This window comes from Varroa destructor, unplaced genomic scaffold, assembly GCF_002443255.2.
Source record: "Varroa destructor unplaced genomic scaffold, Vdes_3.0 BEIS01000001.1, whole genome shotgun sequence".
NCBI lineage: Eukaryota > Metazoa > Arthropoda > Arachnida > Mesostigmata > Varroidae > Varroa > Varroa destructor.
This window is the reverse complement of record NW_019211454.1, coordinates 68,167,079-68,189,154: the sequence shown is the minus strand read 5'-3', so window position 1 is coordinate 68,189,154 and position 22,076 is coordinate 68,167,079. Positions and strand designations below refer to the sequence as shown.

The window sequence follows — 22,076 nt, the reverse complement described above, 5'->3', positions numbered from 1 at the left end:
TGTGATGCAAAAAATAAACGTTGGCAATATGATTTCTATTAGCAATCGTAACTGTGGATAAAAACCTATAGGTTTAGCAAATACTCACTGGGCCTACCTTTGCATTACCTTCCGCTTTTTAGGCCTTCTGGTACTCGTAGGCTTTGCGTTTGCTTGGAGTCACCTTGCGTCCCGCAGACCAAAGGGCGCCCCTGATCTCACCGCGTATGATAATCCCACCTACAAGGTTGAAATGACTACAATCAATAACAACGGTCCTCGTCTCACAGCTAACGGTCAAGGTGCTCGTAAAGGACATCTCGCCTCTGGCACTGGAACTCATTCACACTTGGTAAGGATCCATTTGATATCGAATCGTACGCTTTATTGAATACATTTAGCGTAAAGTAGAAGCCAATTGCTTCGTTCCTTATCAGCTTATTAAAGGGGATAATCTCAAATGTTCCATCTAACGTAGGACCGGCCTCTCGATACTGCTGCACTATGTTTCAAGCACCATCTATCAATAAAACAAATTAAGTTCTAATAATAAAGTATTGTCAAGAAGATATTAATAAGGTTCGTTTTAAAGATGAACCGATATGAAAATCAGTCGACAGCCAAATGGAGTAGGTTCTTGTTCCGTTTCACTAGTTAAATACTACATAGATAAACAGTGTGTTAGTGCCACAGACAGATCTAAACAGATGTTTGTGCGGTCGAACAGCATATAAAAATAGCCTTGGCGCTTCCTTGCTTGTCAACCTTGACTTCCTCTTACATCGCTTCTATGTCTCTCTTCTGAATTGATTGAAGACTGCCTGATATTTCCTGATTTTTCACGACGCATTAGTTCTATTATATGATACGTATAGGAATCTTTCTAATTTACCGCCCGTTATGTGTACTTGTTTAAGAAAGTTAGGTTTCAACTCTGCGTGTTTAGAGCCCGTCATTGTATAGCCATGACTTGCATCGGCCCTCATAAGAATAGTCGTTTTTCTATTCATTTTATAAATAACAGTGGCCAATTTTTCTGTCATTCTTCTATGCACTTGTTTCACCGCCTAGTTGTGCAATCTACGGCGTGACAGTAAGCTGTTGCGATACAGGAAGCTAGGTTTGCGTTTTTCCTTTTTACTGAATGCACTAAGGTACTCCAAGTATTATTAATTTTATTTTTTGTTCAAATTCCTAGACCTATTTTGCTAAGTAATAATTTCGAAAACTGTTGCGCATTTTCTGCTGAACCAGACGTTTCTTACGACATGCTGAGTAAATATACAGACCTTCTTTTTCAGGATTCGTCGACACGATTCAACGTGATTTAACTCCGACAGGGTCTAAATTATGTACCCTACAGATAATTTCAATCGAATAGTATAGCCAGTAACTTATGCAAGTTGTATTCTATACCCGACGTACTGCCAAGTTAAGGAAAAACAAGTACAGCAGTAACTGACGGATACTCCTCTAAATCGACCTTGTCGATTGAATTTCGTGTGATAAAGTTGTAAATGTTCGGTCTGTGCAGATGTTCTCCGAAATATTAAGTTCAACTTATCTTTAGAAAACTTAACTAGAGAACTGAGCACTGCCAGTCAGATTCTAGTAAAACTCATTAGAACTGTAGATAGATCCTGTGAATAGACTGTAAATAGCATGTGAACCACCGTCGGATCTGAATAAGTTGAGCCACACGTATATAAACTAATTAAAGAGACACCCATTGAACAACTGTGTCATCATTAATCCACTCATACACGTGCATTGATTGAGCGGATCGAAGATGGTTCCCGTCAATGTAACTGGGCCTTCCAAAGTAGACTTGTTGAAATGGTTATGTCCTTGTTCTAATAATAAGAGCCTAGCAAGAGCTCCATTACTAAATGCATTATTGCACCTCTTCATTAGATGATAACAATCGACACATCGGACTTAAATATATATATATATATATATATATACAGTACGAGTTACCACTAGGTACCATAAAATACCTCGATAGGTCGAATTCGACTCGCTTGAGCGGCTATTTTGTGCGGAACCATAATGCAACAACCCACTAGAGACTGGTTTAATTATATCGAGTCTTCCAGGTGGAATCTATATCCTTAGATGACCATTTCGTCAAAGAAAAAGATGCCTAGCGGTCGTTGTGACGATGGAACGTTAGGGAAAGCCTTCAAATGCCCGCATAACGGCAGACGCAGCAATTGAAGGACGACTGTCTATGCATAAAGTGGCCTAGCATAGACTGAAGACTATGACATTAGCCTGTTACAAGTAAAATACAACGATTTAAAATCGAATAGCAGATTAAATTTGGCTGGTAAATACTCAAGTTTTTAGAAACGTATGCTTACTCTAGGAACAATGAGTTCAGAAGGAAAAACATTTTTTTAGTCTCGAAAAATCAATGATCTGTGGCCAAATTTTTGTTCTTTGAAGATCACAGTGCTACGAAAATCCATTGAATCCATAGTGGTGAAAAAATCAAGCAATGAGGCTTTAAGCGAAAACACAGTATGCGAATCGTGCAAACGCATCAAGAACGATGATCAGGGGTTTTGAAGACCAGCTAAAAAGTGATCAGATACCAAGGCCCGATCGATAAAAGTGTATTGCTGCAAGCAGCCCTTCATGTAGACACAACTTGAGTCTAAAAGCTCTGTCGGCCAAAACTAGCATTTCACAAGTACCATATTACAAAATCGTAACCTAAACACTGAAAACACACAATTTGAGTAAAATATCGCTCCCCAATGAATTGAATCCGGGCTTGTTAAGTCTGTGTAACGTATATTCCACGTGCAGTCCGAGAACTCCGATACAAAAGGAACCCGTCTGGAGCACACGGTCGCTAAAGACGGGGCATACTTCAGCTCCTCGTCGTGCGGAGAGGGACTAGGTAGAATAATAGCGCCGTCCTGGAAAAAATTGGGTGTAATGGTAGTGTCGAGTAGCACTTTTCAGACCTCAAGTGGTACTACGTGCAATGAACGTTGAAAGCATCTGCTACTATGGGATGCTCGCCCAAAATTAATGGTACTAGCTATCTCAAGCCCCTTAGAAACTGATGAACCGTTAACATGGTAATCGAAAGTACGCAATCTGGAAAACGTCACCTCATCGCTACGCCTCGATTACTTCCTGGATTTAACAAAGAAATATTCAACGTTGACTTCAACCCGCCGACTTTTCCGATTTAAGTCCGTGTGATTGAAGGACTATGTCCTAAAGAAGGCAGCTCGTGAGCAAGCATATTTCACTGTTGATTTACCTTAGGAATTCATAGAATAAATATTAATTATCATCATCATCAATCAATCAATAAGGTAGTACGTAAATAGCTGCTCAAAAGGTGTCAGAGCACTGGGTTATATATGTAAAAAATATTCGATCTCTAACACGTATTAAAAATCACCATTCGAGCCTAAATAGCTAAAAAGTTCGCCCAGTTCGTTTGTAACAGCCTAATATAAAGCAGTAGTATTCAACATCTTCAATGAAATACATCAGTACAAACATAGATAGTCCTATGAGTAGCCGCTAAATCCGGCACTTATGCGTTTGATGCTGACTGATTCTGGCATAAATTCGCCTACAGCTCTGTAATTAAATTTGACACAAGAACATATTCATTCAGACTTCGGACACCAGACTATTTCGAATTATCTTTGATATTCGCTAGCATCAGACGATCCGGTCAACTCGCCGGATCGCTTTTTGTTTTTGTGAACGTTGCATTAACGGAGACATATGCAAAGAAGATATTATCATTTTTAGGTAATTTCCAGCTTGAACAGGTTTCTCTTACACATTATACGCGAGTATTATTAACAGTTTGTTTTTTTTATTGAAACAAGTTATTTACCTTTGAAAATGACTTTTATGATCTGATTGATGAAGCAGAACTTTTTTTCGCCATTGGAAGAGGCAGGTTTTCACAGTTGGAAGTTGATATTTAGACAAAAATAAACTTACGTAAAGCAGAGATGGATTTTCGAGCTATCGCTTCGAAGCTAAAGCTACTACTACTACACCGTATGAGAACCAATGAACAAAGCGAGTATTAAAACGCAAACACTAAGACCTTCAACGGAAAATCATAATCATACAACTGCGCTAGCTTAGTTCTCTTAAATTAATAACGTAAGGAAATTAGTTAAAATTTCCGTACGTTATTAATACGTTAATGAATGACCAGTAAGATGTTTTTATGTCCTGATACACTGGAGCATTTGAACGACAGTTGTGACAGAGGGAATACGTTTTTTTCTAGCTGCAAGGGCCTTCGTTAAGGTTTATCGTCGAATTCCGAAGCGGAAGGCCACAACCGAACGAAATTTTTCACCAGAGTATTCGTAATCGCGACCATATCTGTTGTAGCTGCTCAAGCCGTATCACCATAGTCGACAGAAAGAAGGTTACGAAAAAATCGAATTATTGATATATTGAAGAAAGGCCAGAGTTCGCTGGCTTAAGGCTGGCCATGCGACATAAATATGAATATTTTACGCCCGCATTCAGAAATCCCCTATTCAAAAACTACATAATACTACTCTGGTAATATTAACAAACGTAATACTGAGTCTCAAAATATGTATATACATAATTTTATTTACACAGGTTACACAGGTAGGCCGTGTCGTTGGTGAAACTTAAAGTAACAACCCTAATCTCCTTCAATATGTGTAATATATAAGAGTTAGCTGTTGTGATGGAGACACTGTTCGTAAGAATTCTGTTCTGTTAATTGAAACTTACAAGATCAGTTTAACTTGTAGCAGTGAAGTTAGTTGACGAGCGTGCTGTATAGCGAATACGTACTGCATATGGGTGCGTAGTACTTACAATAGAAATAGTTATTATTTCACTCGCTCGCTATATCCACGTCCGTATAAGAAAGAATTATATCCGCCGTAATTCTGAGCATCGAAGGCAATTGAGGCGTCGACGGCGGCATGGAACACAATCAAGATAACAAACTTAATAAACGAAAACATATTCTTTTTAAACAAGTAGGCTTGCAGTTAAAACCTGAACAGAAAATAAAAAGTTCACAGTTGTAAGTGGGCTAAAACCTTTTCAATATGAAACGAATACATAGAGATTACACAAACAAAATTAAATAAATGGCTTAGGGAGGTATGTACAGTCACTAAATAATACCGCTTTTCTTGCGATTTTTGATTCATCGACACATTTCTCTTACGTATCGTAGAATAAAGCAGATTCATTGGTGAATTCATATAGTGCAAAAGGAGCCTAACATTGGCCTTGGCCTTTCGAAATTGTGAATTGTTGTATTCGATTGATCTAAGGCCCTTTTAAGAGTTTTGTACGCGAAGTTGCTGAGATGTGTCTCGCTTCTTGTAATTACCGCTCGGGCAACTGTAATCTTTTAAATAAAAGTGTGTTGGTATCTCTCTCCTACTTGTGAGATCCCTGCCCTTATTTTAATAAGAAGTTTGTGGCATTAAATGAACGCGCCTTGAAAAAGACTCAAAAGTCTGTATTAAAAATTGTCATGGGAGGCAAGTGGTGATAAAAATATGAACGGTCAACATCTGAGCACTGAATATATAAGCCTTGGCAGAACTAAATTCAACTGGCCCCTCCGTGAGGCAAAGGTCTGTCGTTGATAGTGTCTCATACCCTGGATGTTTAGCATGAGCAAGTTTCATTCTCTCTGATAAGGCACGCCTCATTTTCATGAAACTTGAATACAATAATGTGTGATAAATGATGTGTAGCATAAGCTAAGACCACTGTGTCTTATTTCACCACGTGCGTTGGCTTATCAGCATTGACACCAATCAATGGACAGCTCCCAGTACCTTTTTAATCTATGATGCTGCGGTAGAGCTAATAAATTCGCGAAGTCTCTTCAGTTGCGTTGCCCTTACTGCGACCTAGGTCAAAGCAATAATAGCAGCAATGTTGAAACAGGCGCATCCTTTAAACTATTAAAGCCACCGTGATCCAGGAGCTATAGGTATTGTATCATTATCTGTACATACCGCGAAAAATTGTAGGCCATGTAGTAAGAGCTCAGTATATGGACGCTTGTCATACATACAGTTTTCTCTGCTGCATGATGATATACGTGCTTTTACTTATGGTCTACTTAAAGGCAGTTCCATTTCTACATACCAGGCGGAGCAGTTTTCTGTTAGCTGCGAACTCTGAAACCAACGCGACATTCACAACAATGACGAACGCTTTACTACCCGCTGACAAAGGGCGTTTACGAGAAGCCAGGGCCAACACGCATCACGCGTTCGCATTGCCTCCTCTGTATATCCTAATGTCTACTAGCGCTATTTCAATTATTGGCGGTACAATGGGCACAGATGTTAATCATCTGCGTACAGCTTAGGCGAAATGTGCCTTTTTCTTCCATTCGACATTTTTACTTGTTAAGGTTCAGAACCCACCGTCGGCAACGACGAAATCAAGTAGAAACTTCCGCAAATCGCCGTATCTGCCCCGAGAGAGCAGACGTATAAACATCTCGTAGGGCTATCGCAACGGCAATTCGGCAATGCAGAGTAAGTGAGACACTCTGCGCAAGCAGTTTTCATACATGGAAGAGACATCTTTCACTTTATTTTTTAGTATTTAAATTATATGTTGCACCAGGTATTAGGTTTACATCACAAACAATCTTTCGGTCAGAAATGGTAAATAAAGGTAGTGAAGTATAATAGTTCGAAATTGCACCTTATTTGACCAGCTGATGAGCTCACAGCAAGTTTTCAGAGGTTCTGAGGAATCTAAGCCAGAAGTCGCCAAAGAAAAAAGTGCTTGATCACTGTTTTATACCATTCGGGCCTGCTTCCAATGAATGAAACCAGAAACTCCCTACAGAAACTTGTACCGAATAGAAAAGGGGATTCGATCTTACAACAATTCAAGATTTCAGGGTAGAACGTTGCGATGCTACTAAACTACTGAAGAACCTATTAGAACAAGTTATTCCTTCAAAACTCTGTCCACCTAAAGCTTGACGTCATCATATAGCTCTCTCGAAGCTTCTGGTGGCTAACTCACTGAGTGGTTTTGCATAACAGGGTGCTGGGTCAAGCACAAAAGCTATCTTTGATATACGACTTGAAAAATACATATCTATTAATGAGTCATAGCAGGAAATACGTTTCTATATTGTATATCAGCCGTCTTCTTCAATCACAACTACGAACTTCAGAAGTTGATTGGGAAGCAATCGTTCCATTCTAGCTGTCTGATCGCTATGCCGATTTCTGAAAAAATCGTCGATAGGCAAATATTTTTTTATCTGCACTTATCCATAGCTGATATGAGCTATGCATATTGGCTGAGGGAGTTACTGGCTTAACAGGTATTGTAGTAATCATCCGCACGGTCAAGTCTGGCAGCCTCAAACTATGAAGTTGAACTCATAACAAGTAAGTTTGACGACAGATATCAATATTGTTTTCCGTAGACAGAAGCGATTAGCAGCATGGGAAAGCGTGGGAAATGTTATTTTATCGTGAGGAAACTTATCGTAATTAAAGCTGCCTGTTTATTGCTTCCACAGCTATTACTATTGCTTCTTTATTTAATCACATTTTCGGAGATATTTTTCCATATTTCACACATAACGAAGTTAGTGCTTGAGTTAGCAATCCCTACATTTTTCAGTTAGCGATTTGACAGTCCAAGCCACTGCGTTGACAAAAACCATTATACATATATTGTCTAGTTATAAAGACTATCTACCACAGGGGTCAATTGTCGAGTATTCAATTAGTTTCACAATTGGTCAAGAGACCTATTGTTCCGAGAAACACGATGATGATGAGAAGCATCAATGAACGGCGGCTGGGCTCAGTTCAGAAAGCGAAAAATTACAGACAAAATGTTACCTTAAAATAAATCATTCATAGCCTCGTCCAGTTTTCCATCCAGTAATTTCTATGAATCCTAGTATAAGTAAAAAGTGATAGATCATAAACCGTCACTACAGAAACAATATAATCGCGTGATAAAGTTATAATCGACAACTTGTCCGCTGTAATTCATGTAAAGCGTTTCTACGGAAAAAAAAAAAAAAGGTTCATCTAACCGATTGAAAACTGAAATACAATGGATACGGTATAACGTTTGAAATGTTTTGAGTTTTACATTCGGTGCCGCCATTAAGTACTTCATCATAACGTTAAATAATTACATAATTGGACCAAACATATATACACGTATTGGTTATTTGCTATTGGTTCATTAATTAAAATAGAATTTAAAAATTCAATATATCCTTCCGTCGTGATGCCGTAGCTTCTGTAGTCGTGCATGTATCGTCAAATCCAATACTACATATTTTTAGTCTTGCCACTTTTGTCTTGCCCACTTGGTAACAACACACATACACTATCAGCATTTAAAATACAAAGTCAAGCTATTAGCTAATAAAATATCGTGTACGGACCCTTTGCCTGTACTGATGTCTCTCGCTTCACGATATATCACCGTGTACGCAGGCGCTTCAATCGCTTCAAAGCTGTGTCCAACGGAGCTAACGAGACGCTTATCATATCTACCTTCAAAACCCGGAAAAAAAGCGGTACCAGCAACATCAGAAAAACTAATAACAAGTCGTTCTTCCGTAATTTTCATTTGCAGAAGCAACTGTACTCGTTTTGAAGGATTATTGAAGACCATACCGTTTTTTAGATATGCTAAGATTAATTAATAACGATTAGACATACTCACCCTCATTAGGACATAAAGGAGCATGGTTTTTCTATCGGCCCTGTCTTTCTCTGAAAGGTATTCTGCGTTATCCAGGGGCGGTTGTGGTAGCCTAGACAGCGTCCATCGATAATAATTTCTATAATCATCACTACTCATCCTCACTACCCCCTCACTCAAATCATGGATACCATAAATAGAAAAACAATCTCTCTATTTGCACCTTTCGATTGAGCAGGAAACAAAAAGAAAAATAGACACTGATTGCCAAAATTCTGCATAAGGCACGAATTGTCCGACACCATATTTGTTTCGTGAAGGTGCTCGTGGAAACTTTTAGCTTACCCTATCTGTCTGTTGAAGCATTCAACTTCAAGCAAGCAGACAACTGTTGCAGCTAGCCATAGGGTAGGACAGAACGCAGAGCAATGGTCTGTCAGCTTTACAAAAGTCGGCTTGTAGAGACGCGGCGTTTGCCAATTACCTGCTTTGGTAGAAAGTGATCGCTTTACGTAACGCTGCGTAACGGCACAGTTTAGCGATAACCAACAGTCGACGTGCAACGAGGCTTGTTGACAATACAACAAACACCTCAACAGCAGTATGTGGTGTATAAGACTTATCTTGAACGAGATAATTTTTGTCACGGTAACATCATATGTGGAGTCCTGACCTATCGGATGAAAGTTTCGAGTCCGATCTCTAGCTATAACTATAATGGATAACTTTTGAAAGATATATACTTGATTTAGAAGCAATAGCAATCGCTATAGCAAAAGTATACGCAGACGAAAAACAAACAACGAAGGAAATTTTATTTTTATATACGTATAACAGAATGTATTACGATATAATATTACCATGTAGTAAAGATAAACGCAAGAATGGGTAATGTGAAGGTTTTTGAACCGGCGGAAAACTTTTGCACCATTCTGTATAATACCTTAAAAGTAAAAAGTGTAATGACGTTGCAACTTAACCGTGCACTAAACAAATATAGGAACCTGGATAATCAGATAAAGATCTCATTAAGGATCTTACTTCGGCACTTAAGTCATCCCGCCACCATCGACTGGGCTATTCAGCGCATCGTATACCCCTATTAGCGGCAAGAGAATAAAGAGTTCAAATAAGTTAAGCAATCGGAAAATTTATATATATATATATATATAGTTAACAGGAAAAAATCGCACTGTTTTTTCAAGTCTTAATACCCTATACAACACATATATTAGTAGAAAAGCAAACACTCTTAATTATTAGCAGTTCGGTACAACTACGAAGAAGATGACGTCGTGTGAAAGTTTATAACTAACATGTGGTGTCGTCGACGCACTCGACCGAAACCTTAACCTAACGCTTCTTTGAGCTGCGTCATCGCTTACGTCATGGCAAACCCCTACGGTTTGCATAAATTTGGTGATCACTGTTTCTCGATAGGGTACTACAGAGTTTCGGTAAAAAAATAATAAATCGGTTAATTATTTTGTTATACAGTTCTATCAATGATCACGCATGTATAGCGTTGTGGGTTGCCGACCTATTCAATTTATTTCCACTTGGTAGTAAATTCAATACAAGTAATGGTCAACCAGAATCTAATTGCTTTTCGGTATTGTGTGTCATGGTTACCTTTTTTAAAGTTGCTTACATTACAGAAAGTTAACGGTGTTGGTAGTAGCTTGGGTTAATTTTACGTTCCAAATACATAAAAACCATTGACATATCTAGGGTAAACGCGTTGTCAAGTGGACATGATGCTTCTTTACTAGTGGGATAGGTAGGAGTCATTTGTCAGTTCTACTTTTACGGTTACAGGTGACTTGACGCAAGCACTACATCATATTTATGGGGTTCATAAAGGCCGACTTTAGGTTCCAAGCCGTAAGCATTTTGCAATGAAACTTCATTGACGCAAATTATAGCACGAAGCGATTAGTTCTGCAGGCCAACGCTGAAAAGCTAAAAAAAAAAGTAATTGAGATGCTTCAAGGACATGCAGTTATTTGTGTCTTTACGTATATTTAAACAGGAGATTGGATTGTTGTACCCATTGATTTATAGCTAATATCACAATCAACAAACAATGACTTTTATTTAGTGAAGGAACCGTGATAAACAATAAATACGCGATCAATATGTGCGTACGACCAGCAACGCCCTAAGACACATCCGAATTTATAGCTACTAGTCTGCGAAAGCGGATCGACAAACACTAGACAAAATTCGCAATAATCGTTTATAATATTTTACTAAGACAAACAATTGCTGCTTACAGGAACTTCACTGAGTATATGACACAATGGAACGTGTTTCTTTTTCGCAGCGTCTCGTCGTGTTCAGAGTCCACCCCAGTGCTATAAACGCCTATAACGTTAGAAAGTTATGCGTATCCGGTCGATGTTTAACGTAAACCGACCTGATTCTGCTTTCTACGCATAAAACTCCAAACGGTATTCAGTGTAGTAAGATATCCAATCCAAGCCAAGAGCGCTGTGCTTCTCTCAAATGATTATTATTTGTATTTATCTGCATTAAAAATAGGAAAATCATGTAGAGGATACTGTTTTGAAATGCAAATATGGCGGCGTTCAGATTTTTTGAGAGGAATCCCACTGGACGAAGTCGATGGGAACAGTTCACCGTCAATAGCTAGTCTGAATGTGTACGCGATTTGCGCGCCATCTGTAAAAATGTTTGACTTGATATACGGTTAACATATAGAAATGTCAGTAGTCCCTTAATTTTTGTTCAGAGTCGAATAGTGTTTTTCAAGGAGCTTAGAAATCGATACTTCAATAAGGCACACAATCTCCTATGGAAAGATGTGTCGGGAAAGCACTGCAATTAACGAAGTGAGAATAGCAAAAATTCAGCTCTTATGATGATCTGTTGAGTTTCTGCGTTTGACTGTACAAACGAGCGCATTATGCTTCTTGTGTAAGCTGTTTTTTTTTATTCAATAATAAAATTAATAATAAAAAAATCTGAATATTTCTTCATAGAATTATCGTTTGTGCAGATACTGCAAAAGCCATCGGCGAAATGTTTTTGACAACGAGTTTTGTATAACTTCTAGTCGTATTGTTGACTATTTCTGAACAATCCTAGCTTTTCTGCTTGCTTGATCAATGTATAATTATCAATACAGTAAGTACCCTTATAGAGAGGATTAACTCAATCCTGAGTACACATTCAAAGACGTCCTGTACTGCAAAGCCCAACTTCTATAACGTTTCATCTTAGGGAAGCGTAGGTTCTTTCGCATTATAAACGGTAAGAACACTTGCAAGACAGGTCCAAATATGATTTTAGTGTATGTTCACAATGTGCAATTTGTCAAGTTGTAGATGAGAAATGGAACCGTTTACTGTCTCCTAGCTCATTACCCCCTTTTACGTCATCTCACAGTTTAAGGATTCCTTTAAACCTAGTTTTGATCGAATTGGTTATATAAAAGAGTCGGGTTTATGGGATTGCTTCACCTATATTTAGCTAAACGGAGGTAGAAATATGGCATCTTAAACACTAGAGTTAACTTATAATAGTTATAATCATCACCAATTATGAGTATGATTCATAATCAACTTATAACTCTTTGCAAATCGGTAGAGAATGAACGAATCTACGTAGATAAACATATATACCTGTACGCAACAAACAATAGGGTCTAACAAACTTGAAACGTTAAAGGTGTAGACGAAACGAAGTGGCGCTCAAACGTAACACAGGACACACTAATTAAATCCGGAACTACGCTAATCCAAATATATGCTGCAAGTTAATTACTAGGTTAGATATTAAGCTTTTATTTTTTTTTACGAAACAGAGCACATCGCTTGCAACAGTTGGTTTTGTTGTGAATTGCCCGTCATTGTTCAAAGCTTTTTCCCATCTTTCCGTCCAGCTATGTTGGAAAGGTCTCGTTTCGAAAAAGTTTTGGGTTGCTTACTCGGGGCAAAGATAAAAGCGCGGAAGTGACTGGCTAATGGGTGAAAAAGACGACGAATCTAGTAAATACAGAGGACGCAGCAGAGCCTTCTGTTTTAAGCCCAGGAACGCAGCCTTAATGGCCATATGAACAAAATAATCTCACTTCCTTTGTCGGGTTTCTTCCCTTGAATAATCTAGTTGACTCGACCTAACTGGGCCAAATAACCATATCTATCGGAAATAATTCCAGTGCATCAAATGGACCCCCCTGGATGCAAGGTATTATTTGTTTCAGATGAAGATTAGGTTTGCTGCTTTCCCTGGGATATCCATTCAATTGGTCATACTAACTGACAGGCATCACTTTTCGTCACCAATAACAATTCTGTGCAAAAACCGCTCATTGGGGCCGCATGACGCTTGTTACAATTAAAACGTAAAGCCACATTTCAACAGAATACCGCCACAGTACACTAACAGAGCAGAAGCAGCGCTCTCAAACAACCTATCAGAGGTAAACAATGAGTGAAGAAAAATTGAAAAAGGAAACTTTTCTTTTCTTTTTTAAGTTCCTGTACTTTTCCGAAAGTACAGGAACTTATTGCTGAACCTAATAGAACGGCCAGTGAATGAATGGCAATCAATATTTATCCACAACTAAGCCAAAAACGTCGAGTTCTAAGTAAGCTTCAAACGCAGACACCGGCAAACGTTTCATACCGGAAACACGGCAAGCTACCCGTCCTGTACAAACTGAAATGAGTCTGTGGGTTCTGACGAGTTGCATCAACGGGAGAGATGCGAAGTAAAGATGAGACTACCAGCACTCGAAGATATACCTGAAACCTCAACATAGAAAGTAATGGCTGTCTGCTATCTAATCTCGGATCGTAGATATACGTGTCTAGTAAGGACGTCTCTGCCATGTAGTGCAATATGATTATGTTCGCGGATCTGATTAGTGTACTCTAAATAAGAAGTGAATATATCCTACACAGCTTTTGCAGTAAATTTGCAAAAAAAAAAGTCAAAGCCAAAGTTATAAAAAATAAATTTGAAGGCTGAAATCAATTCAGTAACCTCGATATGTCGACCTTCATTATTATAATGCTATTTGAAAAGGGGTTTAAAAATAACTACATTTATGAGAAAGCTAAAAGGAATGAATCTTACTCTTCTACGCGTATTCTACCTAATGATTTCGGTATGAAATGAAGTTCATAGTGCAACAATTATGTAGCTTAGACAGCTAAATAGTTCAAAACGGGGCTTCTTGAAAATGCTCTATGAAATTAGCAGCTTCTATGAAAATGTTCTAATCATAACCCGGTTTGAGTTTTCCAGCTATAGGGTCGAGTCATAATAACAGATATCTATTTCTACTCGAGCGTATTGATTACGTGACCTAAGGCCACAGGTAAATAGCGAATGAGTAGGCGATGCGTAACGGAATGATATTTCTATTTCTCTATAATATATGATATTTTACAATGAACATATATATATATATATATGTGTAAAAGAAGAGAGACAAAAGACCGCTAACATGTTGGAGCCTAAATCGCTTCTGCTTGAAAAAATGCCAGCTCTTAACAAGTACCAAAGTCGGTGCTAATTCGGAATACGTGGATCATATACTTATTGAAAATATATGGTACTCTAGATAGAAAATGTACATACAGAATTTTGTGAACTCGAGAAGTAAATACGTGAACTACGAAATAGAAAAATATAAATGGCGTTTGTTCTCTCTTCTTTTGTATTTTGATGTGTAAATCGGTCATCATTTTTAAAGACACTGATAGAGTGATTGAGGGTCAAAGGGTTTGTGCATATCTCGATTCGTAGAGGAGGCGTAATTCTGTCGTGTATTAATTACTCCCAACAACTTCATATCAGTAACTATGTTGTCGAGACTCGCTCATCAAAAACCATGTTTCTTTTCTTCTTCTTTATTGACTATGTACAATGGCACAGATTCTAACGACACCATTGCACTTGGCAATGGTGTACGTTTTCATCAGTTTTTATTGTGACAGATGTGTCCTGAGAAATTGCGAGCCATTTAGGAGTTTCGAAATTTACTACCACCGATAAGCAATAAAGTGGCAACCTTGACGCTGTAGCGCCACAAGTAACTTTTATTCAAGCGTAACCGGTTAAACCTGAAGTTGCCACGTACATATCTAATTATTTTTCAGAACAAGCAAACGGCTCCAAGATGACTCGACAACTTGTTGCGGACGACTAGTTTCTGTTGCTTTTGCTGACATTAATTGACTGATTGATTGATTCATGCGCGGACTTCAACCGGCTAAGTCGTGGCTTAGCGGGCGAACCTCGAAACCTCATTGTAGCCCATTGCGTGTTTCTAAAATCATTCTGACCCTGCTAGTAGTCACCCTTCACTTTTGCTACCCATTTTATTCCATTGGTTCGTTTTGAATGATTTTATTTTTCTATTTCGATAATATTTTTCAAACACGCAATGAACTAATAGCGGATCCTTATAATATGTGCTACTTACGGGTTCTTTGTATGGGAAAGGGCTACGTTTAGCTCTGTGTCGATTCTGTTTATAATAATACAATACTTATATAGAAATAGCTATTACAATATAATATTAAAATAAGAGAAATGAGAATTATAACAAATCGTTTTATGTCGTATTGCATTGTCGTATTAACGGCAAGCGTTCATCCAATTAAGGAATTGTGGCCTGTTGCTCTTGTTGAAGTTTACGTCATAGGGGTTTCGACGGTCAGTGTTCCGGGAGGAAAGTGGGGCGTAGAATAAGTCCAATGAATTCTGTGGGCTTAGGACGTGAAACATGGAGGGGATCTCAGGTACTGCATATTTTTTGACCATTGTTCTATTACCTGAGGTCTGCGGAAGACGCCAAGAAAATGATTCCGCGCTCTACATTATTCAGGCTTTAATGAGTTGTGCTCGATTCTATTGCTGTCATGACATCCAGAGCCGGACATGTGGTACTTGTTCTACAGAACTTCTAAGTATAATTATCAAGACGCAGAAAAATATGCCTCGATAAGAAGTTATTAGACGAATTTCATTATATAGAATTGACAGACGAGGTTCAAGATCTGAATAGCAAAAGGGTAATTGACGTTTGGAGGTGCTACACAATATATCGAATACGGTTATGCCGAATTAATAAATTAGTAATAAGAGTCGCGCCGTTTACTGCGCGTTAACCACTTTTAATTAGTCTTTAGTAGCGGGCGATGTTATAAGGGAAATCCGGTTATTTAAGTCCGCCAGAACACAAAGTTCCAAATCAAAAAAGGACGTATAGCCAAATTGAAATCCGCTTATCCGCGTATCAAACGTTGCTACTGCTTGGGTCTTTCACTCGCTTCGTTTGCTCATCATCTTCGTTACCACTCATTTTTATTATCTTTTATCTAGATAGAGTTTCAACTATTGTATTCACTCATAGAATATCCCTCTAGATATTTATTAGTAATTAGTATGATTATTACCATCAGTCGTATAATTATTAAGTATATTTACTTGACTAATAAATACGCGTAGCAATTTGTAAGACTTGCTTTTTGACTAGAGGGCACGAGATAAGGTAAACCTTAAACGATATGCTTACACTGGTTTAGATACCAAAGGTACTAAGGAGCTCAAAAATTAGGTTTACCCTAACGGCAGATTCTTCTCTTCCTCTCTCTCTCTCTCTCTCTCTCTCTCTCTCTCTCTCCGTGTATTTTCAGCCGCCTGCTTTATCAGGGGCTGCGTTTTTTGTTGCTTCGATTTCGAAGTTCCGAACAAGCGAGCGAGCCGGCGAAAGCCAAGGCGCAACTGAGTATAGCGACCAACTCGGATCCTTGAAGGACTCCTTGCGGGCGGGGCATTATCACAGGTATAACCGTTGGCCTTGGGCGTTCAGGGTGTTCGGTACTCATAGAAGGTCAAACGAGTGCCTTTACTTCATAAACCTGTTTACAGCTGCTCAAGTAGCATAGAGATAATTAGTTTACACTACGATGCTTGCAATACCCTATTACGATTTGTTATCGCGATCGGGGCTACGTAATTTGCAAGCACTAATGGTCAAGGACCTCAATTTCCATTAGATAAATGCTTACACCAAAGAAAAGTCATAGTTTTTTTCAGGTAGCTTGCTGACTCCACTACTATCATTGGTGTCTATGTTGGAACAAAGTAATATAACTGAAAATTCATTGTGGAATAAACTAAAAACTGCTAACTGATGAATCTCTACGTTACAGCGCTGCCTCCTAACAGGGATGCCGATTCATAGAAGTATCACGTGACCTAGGTACCTTATCCCGAAGTAATGCCCAGAACGATCCCGCCTGCGGGACCGCCCTCGCTCCTCTTATCTTTCTTCGTTTAACCCGTACACGTGCACAGTGATTAGCTTTCAAACACTCTCCTGTTTTCCTTTCGTTCTTTGAATTGCACTCAACAAGACACAAACTTCGACAGCTGTGTTAGCTCCAGACGAAATTACTCAATTATTATTGCGTTGCATTCACGAAACATTGTTTCGTTAATTCGATCGATCATCGCCTCTCGTCAGTCAATCAAACTCAATCATTCTTATTTGACTCTTCATTTAGTACTTCAAATGGATTTCGAGATCTCAAAGGAGCATGAGTTTCCTGTCCAAATTTCACTTCTATTCCCACTTTCAATTGGCCGATTAGTGATGAGCACGCTTCGCGATATATTGGTCCCGCACTGACCCGTTTAGTCAGATCAGAACACTGCTTCATAATCGTCGTCATCATCATGCTTATCATTATTGACATATTCACCGTTAGTGTCCGTCTGTCTTTAATATAATAAATGTGTATGTGCGATCTTCATTTCAGAACTTTGACGTTTCTCCTGGGAAAAGGTCCCCGGTGCCCTAACTGTTTGGACGCACAGCATTCAAACCATTGTCGGTTGGCACTTACAAATGGCCTACCGGAGCGCGCTATATACAAACAAATATATATCTCCCGTATTTTTTTGACTTCGTCTTCTATGGAAAACGGTTTGGTCCCTCTATATCCTCTTCATGAATCTGGTCTCTGACGCTCGGTAGTTCTCATAAACTCGTCTAGCTATACTTGCACACCGTAGATAGGGTCAACTGTGTATTCAAATCGAGGAGTTGTCTTATTCTCGCCCGGGAAAAGCGAAATGGACGACGGAGCCAGTGCAGGAACGTTGCTCGTTGAAGGCCTTGTAAAGAAAGCCATTTTTTCCCTGAAACGACAGTGTAATTCGTCGTATAAAAACAAGTAAGCATTACGTTGATAAGAAAAGGCGTTTCACCTATATCCACTTAGATAATTACTTCAAAAGGTGAAATGTGCATATTTTCAGGGTATTACAACAAGCATAAATATTACTAGTTTACTCCCCTAGACTCACTTGAACATAGCGAGGTTCGCTGGCTCATCTCGACTGAGACTTCTACGAAGACGATAAATATTGCGGGAGGTCTTCTGTACAAGTCGAGCCTGATTTTCGTCGTACCCAAGAAGTCGCTGCATGCCCTCCTCCTGAAGCCACTCGGGTGCTTCACCACGTTGCTTCGACTCCTCAAGAAGTGTCTGCAATTCCTTCAGCTTAGACAAGTCGTCGTTGAGGGCAGTAAGGCGTGCCTTGGAAGCGTGCAGATCCAGAGCAAGATCAATCGATGTACGCGATGCATCTGCAGGCATTTTCTTTTCAACTACAGACTGCTTGACAGTCTTATCACCTGATTGCTGACCGTTTTTCTTCCACCGCTGACTACGACGCTCCATGGAGTTGCGGAGAAACACAGGACACTTCCGACTGTAGAGAGGCATAGCACTGTCTGAGTCACTTCGGTTGAGTCGGCACATGATGCGATGACGGTTGATGGTGAATGTCTGTGATCGTTTAAGGGCCTGTAGTAGAAGCTGGTCAGCTGAGTTTGACGGATCCAGCTACAGGGATGCAAGGTCAGCAAACAGAATGAACCATTATGATAAGTTGACGGCCCGTACAGTGCACATTTAGTCTAGATTCTATAAATATAGTCTCATCAGTCTGTTTACTACCGTAAAAATTCGAATCATTCGACATATATGTGTCAAAGTATTTGTTTGGACTTTCAGGAAGATACTGACCTTTTTCGCAGCCGTCTGGTAGGCGCAGTCGGTGTTCGTAGCCGCTGTTTTTACCTGTGGGACAGCAGTGATTTCGACAATAGTTTTTGTTGGTTGTTCTTCAACTCTCGTAAGTGTGGACGTTTGTGAAGAAATGATGGTACTCTCATCGGAACTCTCTACCATATCTGGCATCGATTGACCGACTGTTTGCGACAAGAAACGAAAGCTCAAGATGTTGTACCACTTCAAACTGGATGACGTAGGGTTGAAATCGGCAAGAGACACTTGCGCACAGCCAAGGCACTCTTCTTGGCTGAGAGGCCCGATACCCCAGATATTTACCTGAACGGTTTGAGTCTGGATTCGTTTTAGGGTAATTGGAAATTGAAAGATCTCGCCGATGATGGCGGGCTTAATAAGATCACGAATTAGATCCGTCTTACAAGTTAAGCAAGTATCCTCGGAGGAGGGATACAGTGCTACCTTGATGAATACACGGAAGCCGACGGGTACCCCAAGCGCAGCTAGATTATGAGCTTTCTCGATACCAACTAGTAGGATCTCATCCTCTGAAGAGAACCATAGCTTTACTTGGATCTGTGGTGTGTCGAGTGTCGTGTTCTGGGTCTCTGCTTCAGGAGAACTCTGATTATTAGCTTCAAACACGCCTGAGTCACCAGCGAACGATTCGTCTGACGCGGCAGCACTGACCGACACCCGCGGGGTTTCAATGATGGGCGTTAGCTGCTCCCGAACCTTGAGGTCACTGATCTTTGTTGTCACACTGTCAACGGTCATTACTCTTCTATGCAGGTCTTGCAGACTCGTCGCGATACTGTCATTCGTATACGGTAAGCCGTAAATGTCGGTGTAGCTTAGGTTCGAAGCTGAGCCCTCTTTACTAGATAAAGAGCCTATACTTGAACTAGAACTCATTGAAAGGGTCGACGCAGAAAGAGACTTTAGACGGCCCTCGAGAGCGGCTACTTGTCGCATCGCATCGCTTAGTTCTTGCAGCAACTTTGTCTTCTTTTCGTGCAGTTTTAGGCGATCGGATATTGCCCGATTTGAGCTCTCAATGGCCCAGCCCAACTCTGATGTGAGCTTCTTAATCTCGTTTTCATTTTCATCACGTTTGCTGCTGTTACTGCAAGAACGAAGCTCACGCAGTAACTGCTCCTTCTCCTGGATAAGAAGCAATCGATCGTGATCGCTTTCCGCTTTACCAGGAGCCATCAGGTTCTCTAATCCAGCGATCTCGAGCTGAATTCGGTTGACCTCCTTGCGCGCAGCGTCATAATTCAAACGCATGCGTGCCATTTCGGCCAAACGAGCACCTAAGGTTGGCTCTTCTCCACTTAGCTCAGTCTGAATTTCGACGCTGGAAAACTTTTCGTCGCCATTGCTATTCGTCTGCGAAATTCGTAAAAGCTCTTCTCGAAGCTTCGAAAGATTGCTCATTAGTTGTTCCTTTTCTTTTTCGCCACTGGACAGGCTTTTCTGAATGTTAACCAGCTCTTCGACGATCAGCCGGGCTTCGTCTGAAGTGTACATGCTACCGCTGCTGACTAGGCGTTCGTCAATGCTTGCCAGGACTTCAAGACCTCGCTCTTTCTGAGTGAGGTCGCTTCGAATCCGCTCAAGTTCTGCCTTAAGACGGTTAACTCTCTGACGAGCCAAGCTTACATCAGCTTTTAATAGATCAGGGTCGAATTTAGTTAAGCTGGGTGCATTTGATGCAACTGAATTCAGTGAAGTGCAGCTTGACGCCGCCAAATTGGTGGACGATGCGGCTTGCAGCAAATTGTTTAACCGCGAACTCAAGTATATGTATTCATCCTGGGCTATCGCCAGCCGCTGGTTTTTCACTTCGAGCATTTCTTTCTTAGCTACAACGTCCTCTTGTGCAGTCAGCAGGTACTCCTTGAGCATAGCCTCTTGGAGCTGTCGCCACTGTAGCCTCGGATCCTCGATTTGATTCCGTTCTGTGAACACAAACGGCACATTAAGGTATTTATTAGTGATGAAATATAGATCTCTAAAAAGTACAGTATATGACTTACAGCGAGAGACAGAGAGATTTTACAAGCTCGTGATATGTCAGACCAATGGACATACACAGCATGTGGGTTGTATTTGATACTCGATGTGTGCAAATCTGAAAAATCGCATGGCCGATTTAATCTAGGGATTACATACGAGCTTCGTGGTCAACGAAGTAGATTCCGACACGAGGGTCGTAACGCTGATCCCATCCACATGGCAACTCGTCACCTATGCAGTCCGCAAAGGACTGAGGTTTTGTTAGTCTGTAAAAAAATAGAAGAAAACATATAAACAGAATCGTATTATAGATAATTTGTTTCAATAGCTTTTGAAACTGACCAATGTGAACGGAACAGAATGACTGCATTTTTGTTAAGATAAAAACAATCGCATCAAGTCTACGTATGAAACAGTAATAACAGACATCAAGCCAATGATCAAAAACAGTTTTTTCTTCTATATTTATGATTTATTTGCAAACCAACGGATGTCATTCCTCGAGTAGGCGCGGTGAATACAATTGAAAGCAAGCTCGGACTGAAGAGTTGATGAAAAAAGAGTAGAGCAGCTATGGAACATTATAGTCTATTGTGACCTAACAATGAATAAAACAGACCTATTACGATATATTTTTGAAAAAAATAATCTAAAACCGGAAGCCTTTATTAAATTCAGAAGATTTTTTTAAAGAGTAACTAACTATCCTGTTTTGCCCTAATCCCCATTTGCTAATGATTAGCCTTATATTGTTTAACTGCAACCACAAACTAATAGAAATCAAATCGACCTACATTAATTCCAAAAGAGTGCACCATCATCAGCTGTCGTGCAAAGCTACCTTGGCCATTTTGTAAGTTGCCAGCCCTTCAATGGAACGCTAATTTTTTTAGTTAAATTTTTCCTTTTTCGGTCTATTAACACAGGTTTAAAAAAGCTTAGCATCTGACCACGGCGGAACGAAATGCAAAATATATCGTAGCTTAATCACAGTCACGTTAACATATCGTCCCCTAGGTAACAGGAGCAATGAACGGAGCTCTTACCATTGTAAACCACCTATGACGAGAGCAAACAACAAAACAAAATGACGAAGAAGACATGATACGTTTCCGGGAGGGTATATAAGCAAAAAAACAGTATTCCCTTTTCAATCCCAACTTTGCAATCTTCGCTGCGGTATCAGACGACATCTAATGCTCACTTTGACAGCACTCAGACAATCGCAAAACGGAAACACATCTAACTAAATAAACAAAAACAAGCATTAGTTGA

At 39.7% G+C, this 22,076-nt stretch overlaps 2 protein-coding genes and 1 long non-coding RNA gene across 8 annotated transcripts in view; 1 reads left to right on the top strand and 2 right to left on the bottom strand.

The window, feature by feature from the left end:
• sas (stranded at second transmembrane protein) overlaps positions 1-1,716 on the top strand; it is a 57,111-nt gene extending 55,395 nt beyond the window's left edge. For 2 of the 3 annotated variants that reach the window (XM_022803480.2, XM_022803453.2), the window contains exons 20-21: positions 123-331; positions 1,267-1,716. In XM_022803480.2, coding sequence (XP_022659215.1) covers positions 123-331; positions 1,267-1,305 — 248 coding nt within the window. In that variant the 3' untranslated portion in view covers positions 1,306-1,716. The remainder of the gene's footprint in view (positions 1-122; positions 332-1,266) is intronic. The other variant, XM_022803472.2, reaches the window with a different exon arrangement.
• A 2,854-nt stretch (positions 1,717-4,570) lies between these two features.
• Positions 4,571-6,081, bottom strand: LOC147759013 (uncharacterized). The gene is made up of 2 exons (XR_015318353.1): positions 5,823-6,081; positions 4,571-4,910 (listed from the first exon to the last, which is right to left on the bottom strand). It is a non-coding gene; the product is annotated as an uncharacterized LOC147759013 (long non-coding RNA).
• Positions 6,082-14,074: 7,993 nt separating this feature from the next.
• The window catches only part of kibra (WW and C2 domain containing protein kibra), a 35,240-nt gene continuing 27,238 nt past the window's right edge, over positions 14,075-22,076 (bottom strand). For 3 of the 4 annotated variants that reach the window (XM_022810397.2, XM_086976574.1, XM_022810427.2), the window contains exons 2-5: positions 20,958-21,067; positions 18,777-20,743; positions 18,052-18,593; positions 14,075-17,883 (exon numbers count right to left, since the gene is read on the bottom strand). In XM_022810397.2, the coding sequence (XP_022666132.1) occupies positions 17,739-17,883; positions 18,052-18,593; positions 18,777-20,743; positions 20,958-21,067 (2,764 nt within the window). In that variant the 3' untranslated portion in view covers positions 14,075-17,738. Of the gene's footprint in view, positions 17,884-18,051; positions 18,594-18,776; positions 20,744-20,957; positions 21,068-21,847; positions 22,072-22,076 lie in introns of those variants that run through there. The other variant, XM_022810417.2, reaches the window with a different exon arrangement.